Here is a 6,396-nt window from a genome sequence, read left to right as displayed (position 1 = left end):
AGGATCCTGTGAGTAACAGCCTGTCCTTGTCCGTCCCTCGTGGCAGTGGGCGAGCTGGAGATGGGCGACTGGCAGGGGGCGTGGGTCGCAAAAACCGGCTGCTACTATTACTGGAATACCCAGAGCAACGAGGTGACCTGGGAGCTGCCGCAGTACCTGGCGACGCAGGTCCAGGGCCTGCAGCACTACCAGCACAGGTGGGAGAGACCCCCAGCCCTGCCAGGGGAGGTGTGGGGATGTTGTCCCCGAGCCACCCTTCACTCCCTCTCCTCTTCCTCAGCAGCACCGTGGCAGGCGCTAACGGCAGCTTCGTAGCGGCTGCTGAGCTGTACCCCCAGGAGAAGGGGACCACCCCTGGCAGCGTCGGCCGTGGGGCCAGCCTGGCCAAGCGGGAGGTGAAGAAGGTCAGTCAAACGGGTCGAGCATTGGGTTCTGGTTGCCACGGGGCTTGTAGGCGCCCCTTTGGGCTTCCTCGGCAGCGGGTGGGTCTCTCCAATCCACTTGCAGCCCCTCCCCGTCGGCGTGGGGCTGCTTCCTCTGCGGGCTGCGGTCTCCTTCGCTGCTCGGGGAAGGTGCAGGGCGGGGGCGAGGGGGCAGGGAGCCGTGGCTGCTGCTGGAAAGCTCACGCGAGGCTCGACCTGCAGGAGGTGAACGAAGGCGTGCAGGCCCTCTCTAACAGCGAGGAGGAGAAGAAGGGGGTGGCTGCGGCCCTGCTGGCACCGCTCCTGCCCGATGTGGTGAAGGAGGAAGAGGAGCGCTGGAGGAGAAAGGTGATCTGCAAAGAGGAGGTTGAGCCACCCCCGGAAGAGGAGGCAAAAGCAGAAGAGGCGGCGGCTGCTCCCGAAGAGCCGGAGCCCAGCAGGGATCCCCTGGAAGACACGCTGCAGGAGGATCTGTGCAGCGTGGTGCAGTCTGGGGAGAGCGCTGAGGAAGAGGAGGAGCAAGACACCCTCGAGCTGGAGATGGTGCTGGAGAGAAAGAAGGTAAGAACGTTTTTGTTACGGAAATGAGGCCGCGGCTGCAGCCAAGAAATAGCTGGGAATAAACCGGGAGTAGCAGGCATTTGTGTCCTGCTGCCTTTGGGAGGGTGACCCTGCGTTTCCCGTGCTGCTCCTGTATGGATTTGGGCTCCGCATAGATCAGCCGCAGCTTCACGTGGATGCTCTATGCGCGAGTCAGCAGCCCTTGGCAAACTCTCGCTTCATTAACGTGGTGCCCTGATTAGATCCGCTGTTTGCTCTTCTTTCACGGGTGACTTGGAACCGCGGCTGCTCTTTGGGGGAGGCTCAGGTCCCTGAAGTGCCGTTTGCTGTCGTGTCTCTTGGCAGGCGGAGCTGCGTGCCTTGGAGGAAGGTGATGGCAGTGTTTCGGGCTCCAGCCCGCTCTCCGACGGGAGCCAGTCGGCCTCGCAGGATGCAACCCGCAGGCTGGCCTCTAAGCGAGGGAAATGGAAACTGTTTGTCGGAGCTGCCAGCCCCGAATCCGCCAGTCGAGGCTCCAGCAAAACGGGCCGGGAGAGCCCGGAAGCAGGAGAAGCAGGTAATTGGAAAGGGGTCCCCTGTCCCCGAGGATGTGCGGGGCGCCTGGAGCCCCACACGGTGCATAGAGGAGCTGGGACGGGCGGTGAGGTACGTGTGCCGGGCAGGGGACAGGCCCAGGGGGGTGGCTGTCACCGCTGTCACACACAGCCGAGCTCACGGGCCAGCAGCACGAGCCTCGCAGGCTCAGGGCAGCGTGGGGATAAGCTGACACTCTGCCGAGTTCTCTCCTTTATCCTGTAATTAAAGAAAATAACCAGGAGAGCGCCTGCAGTCAACACTGTATCAGGAAAATAAACAGGAGAGTGCCTATACTCCACACTTTATCAGGATAAGGAAGACAGAATTGTAATAACGGCGGCATCATGCCCCACCGCCTTCCGCTTTCCTCCCAACATTATAAATCCTGACCGTGTACACGGGGAACTGTTGCCTTCCTCTTTCCAAGTTGTGTTTCTAAGCTGTCCGGTAACAGTCGCCACGTTTCAGACAGGCGAGCTGTTCCCCGAGAGCCGCTGCAGCTCCGCACTTACTGGTGTGTATGAAACGTAAGGCAGGACCTCGCTGCGAGGAAGATCTGGTTCACGTAAGGGTTGTTTGATACCGGGTGTGCGTTGGATGTATCACTTGAGCGACAACAACCCCTCAGCAGAGCTTGTGTTCCTGTTAGCGCTCTGCTTCCCTGTGATACAGCCGCGGTCTTCCAGGGACTGTTGTCAAATATTATCTTAAGAGCAGTTTGGCAGATGTTGCAGAGCATCGTATAAACTTAATGCCTTGGGGAAATTGCGCGATTGTGGCTGTTAATGCTCCGCTACAGCCTGTGTTTCGCTGCCTGTTGCGGCTGTTACCTGTACCGACCCTCCTGTCCTTCCCAGACCCCTCCAGAGCTGCGCCGGCCGCAGCGTCAGAGAGAACAGCCCCGACTCCCAGATGTGCCAGTCCCTCCCCGGCACGAGGCTTTAAGCCAGCTGCCTGCCTCGTGGCGAAGAGCGGGGCAGCCCCTCTGGCACAGAAAGCCGAGAGAGACACAACTGCTTTTCCCAGAAAAAAAAACCCCACAACAGTACAAAAGAGCCCCGAGCCCAGAGCAGGCTTGAAATGGGAAAAGGTGCCCAACCCAAAGCGGGGTTGATGTGGCCCCGACGCGTGTCTGCTTCAGGCAGAGGCGTGAGCTGGATGGCAGCCCTGGCGTTAAGGTGGCAACGTTGTTTGTCCAGGGTGGCTTTTCGCGGGATGGTTTTGCTGGAGGGCTTTTCCTTGTGCCTCGCGGGCTTGTGAGCAGAATGTCCCTGGGGACGGCTCCTTCCAGCAGTGCTGGTTTCCCGCTTACCTGGGGAACAGGAAAGTGTTACTCTCAAATAACCTGTTTAAAGCTGAGCATCCTGCTGCCCTTGAGCGCCGGGGCACACCAGGTTGGTTTTTTTTCCAGGAGTCCCTTGAAAAACTTCCCTCCCTGGAATTTATCGCTTGGGCAGTGAATTAGTCACCGCTCTCCTGTGATGCGGCTCAGACAAAACCTTACGGTCTTGACAGCTTTTTGAGAACTCAATCAGTCTTTGATATTGTCTCAACTTATTTAATCACTGATACCTTTTTTCGACAAATTATTAAACCACCAGCGTTTAATGATTGCCTGCCTGGTGGTTAGCTCTCTTCACGCTTCCTTGAACCCCTGTGCTCCAGGCTGCTCCTCCTTCAGCCCCTGCGCTGCAGCAGCTGGAATTCTCCACTTCCCGTGCCGTCCTTCTGGAAGGACCCCCACCATCAAAACACAGAGGCAGTGACCCTCTCTCCTTTTTTAATTTCAGGCTCTTGTCGCCGTCTCCCGTTGGAAAGAGGCCCCGGTTCTTTCCCTGCCCTCTCCTGCAGCGGCTTTGGCTCCCTGGCACGGTGTCTCCAGCCGGCTGTTGGCAGCGCCGTGGCGGTGGTGGGAGAAGGGCTCACCTGTCGTTTCTTCTCCTGCAGCGGTGAGCAAGGCAGCAGCTGATGCAAATTCAGACAAAGAGACAGAGTCTGAGGAGCCCCAGGAGAAAGCAAAAGCACAAGGGGCACCAAAAATAGAAGAGGAGGAGCAGGACCTAAAGGTACGGAGATGCAGAGGTGTGTGTCGGTGAGATCTGTCCCAGCTCGCGTAAGGGAGGTTGGCTGGGTGCTCGGCAGCTCCCCCAGGCCCTGGCCACTTAGCTGTTCTCCCCGGGGCTCACCGTGCCGCCGCCAGCGTGGAGGGACGTGCTGCCTCTCTCAGCCACTTCTGCCCAGGGGACGCCACCAGCCAGCGGGGACACCTGAGCTTTGGGCTGTGGGTTTGGCCCCGGCTGGAGCGACCTTATCTGCCTCCCGCTGCCGGCGGGACGGCACCGTACCCCTGAAGCGCTAAACCTCAGATCCCAGCGCAGCTGCAAGAGCAGCTTGCCCTGGCCCTGTAAACGAGTGGCCGTGCAGGATTGGGCCAGCGTCTCTGCAGCCCAGTGTCCTGTCTCCAGCAGGAGCCAGCAGCAAAGGCTTAAAAGTGTTTTTTTTTTTTTTAAAAAATAAAATAAAGGGGATGTGGGGGGATAAAGACTGAGCCCTGGCTCTGGTCGTGAGAGAGCACAAACGCTTTTGTCTTGATTTTGTTTTCACCAATAACGATGTTACAGTCCTCTGGCACGTGCCCGCTCAGTCGTCCCGTTTCCAGGCTGAAGACTCTTCGTCCATAATCTCTCTGTGTCTGAAGTCTGCCAGTACCTGTCGCTCTGCCCTTCCCCCGCCATGACTTTTTGGAGCTGTTAGATGCAAACTGGGGAAGCCCTGGGGATTTCTGCAGCGTCCTGCTGATAGTTTTCTTTTCCGAGCCTTGGTTTGCTCTTTTTGGCTGCAGCTGAACAGTTCCCAGAGCCCCTTCCTGAGCCGTAGTAGTGCCACACGGAGCTACAGGCTCTGGGTGATGGTTACGCAGAGTGGTTAGGGAGATCTTTTCGATTTATCCTTTTGATTCCCCAGTCGCTCGTTACCCTGAGATCTCCTGCAGTGTTAAATTCGGCTCCTGAGTAATTTTGTTCTGTTAGCAAATGTCGCTTCCCTGTGCCAGGTGGTTTAAGGATGGGGAATCGCCAGCTCGTGGTAGAACCCCGGTGGAAGCCTGCAGCGAAAGCTGACCTCTGGTCTTGCCCTCATTTCCCATCGTTTAATCATTTTTTTTTCCAGTGTGAAAGGGAAGGGCTTCCTTACTGTCCTTGTGACAGATGTAGCATCTCCCGTAAAAGAACTCTTTAACAGAGTTTTGAGATGTGACGTTCCTGCCCGAAACCACTGAGCCCTCCCTCAGTATAGCATCTACGTGACGCTTGTCTGATTTTTTTGAATTTAATTTATTTTAAAAAAAAAAAAGCCCGCAGCAGGAGTGGGCTCGTTGGCTGCTGTGCCCCAGATGGCTGCCGAAAGCCTTTTAAGCTGTCACGTTTGCTGTCCCCTTTTCTCCTGGTACTGGCGGTGCTCTGTGACGGACTGTGTGCTGTAGCGTGGTGCTTTCCCATGCAGGAGCCAGCTGTTGGAGGAATCCGGTCTCCCCGGGTAATCGGTACCGCGTGCTTCATCGGTTTGGGGTAATCTCTCTTCTGCCGGCTCTCTGGTTTGCAGGAGATCCGCGTCCTCCGCTGCGAAGTCGCCCTCTGCTCTGGGATCTTCCCCGACTTCTCCGTAGCCACATTAACGCAGGAATTAATTTCCCTGCCTTGAGCTTCTCTAGCGCCGCTTGTCTGTCTGGCCCGTCCCCCTCTCTGGAGACAGACGCTGCGTTGGCGGCTTTGGGGACCTTCCAAAGCCTCTTCTGAAGAGCGAAGGAAAAAAGAAATTTTTAGAGCCCTCCTTAAAGCAATTGCGATGCCATTTGCAGGCGTCCGCCCCGTTTCTGCTCTTGATTGCTTTCTGGCTTATAGCTGCTCTCAAGCAGTGCCCTCAGTCAGGGACATTGACAACGGGGCATCCCCGTGTCCCCACGCAACACCCGAATTGGAGGTTTGACCCCTGCGGGACGCTGGGCTTGAGGAACGGTGGTTGCTGTGGGCTGGCCCGAGTTTTAACGTAGTTGTTGTCTCTGCTCAGGAGTAAATCCAGAGCTGTTACCCCTCTCCTGCGCTTTCCAGCTCGTTCCTCCGGAAAGCGGCGAGTTACAAAGTCTGAAATTATATCCTGCCCCGTTTCCTTTGGGAAATGGTTGAAGTATTGTATTTAACGCTTTCTGCCCTGGCGATTGCTCTGCTGTAACTCCAGAGCTGGCGCGCCAAAGCAGACCGAGCCCGGACCCTCCTTCGGCTGGTTGGGAGCGGTGACGGCGCTGAGACGCGCTGGGGGCTGTGGCTGGGAACGGGGAAGGGTCCGCACAAAGGAGTTGGGGTTCGCTGGCACCTCCCGCGGCTGCAGAGGAGGTCTCATCGTGCCGCCCCGCCCCCGTCCCTGGGGCGCAGGAGGTAGCGGGGCCGAAAGGAGGGAGTGACAGGCGCACGCCTTCAGGGTGGCGCATCCCAGTCCCGCCTGGCTGAGGGGCCGCGGGCGGTCCCGAGTCCTGTTTGCCGGGGAAGGCCTCGAGCCGCGGGGCCGCAGCCGACCGGTGACGCTACCCAAGGGCGGCTCTTTACTCTCCCCTTTCTCCCTGGCAGTTTCAGATCGGAGAGCTGGCAAATACTCTGACTAGTAAATTGGAGTTCCTGGGCATCAACAGACAATCTATCTCCAACTTCCACATGTTGCTGTTGCAGACAGAGGTAACCGAGCCTTCGCCCCTCGCTCCGGCCTTCTGTTCCGAAGCGGATCAAATACTGTCCGCCGCTCGAGCGCCGAGGGCCGGTGCTGCGTGAACCTCGTGGCCGCGGCGGCG

General features: G+C 57.9%; 1 protein-coding gene across 1 annotated transcript in view; it reads left to right on the top strand.

Moving 5' to 3' along the window:
- Positions 1-6,396, top strand: part of FNBP4 (formin binding protein 4) — a gene marked incomplete at its 5' end in the record, with an annotated part of 11,839 nt that overhangs the window by 2,112 nt on the left and 3,331 nt on the right. The window contains 8 exons of the mRNA XM_009892461.1: positions 3-12; positions 47-197; positions 284-404; positions 645-983; positions 1,329-1,539; positions 1,715-1,734; positions 3,518-3,625; positions 6,179-6,283. Of these exons, the coding sequence (XP_009890763.1) occupies positions 3-12; positions 47-197; positions 284-404; positions 645-983; positions 1,329-1,539; positions 1,715-1,734; positions 3,518-3,625; positions 6,179-6,283 (1,065 nt within the window). The remainder of the gene's footprint in view (positions 1-2; positions 13-46; positions 198-283; positions 405-644; positions 984-1,328; positions 1,540-1,714; positions 1,735-3,517; positions 3,626-6,178; positions 6,284-6,396) is intronic.

This window comes from Charadrius vociferus, unplaced genomic scaffold, assembly GCF_000708025.1.
Source record: "Charadrius vociferus isolate BGI_N301 unplaced genomic scaffold, ASM70802v2 scaffold1039, whole genome shotgun sequence".
Taxonomy (NCBI): domain Eukaryota; kingdom Metazoa; phylum Chordata; class Aves; order Charadriiformes; family Charadriidae; genus Charadrius; species Charadrius vociferus.
Note: the sequence above shows the minus strand (reverse complement) of the source record. Positions and strands in the feature narration are given on the sequence as shown.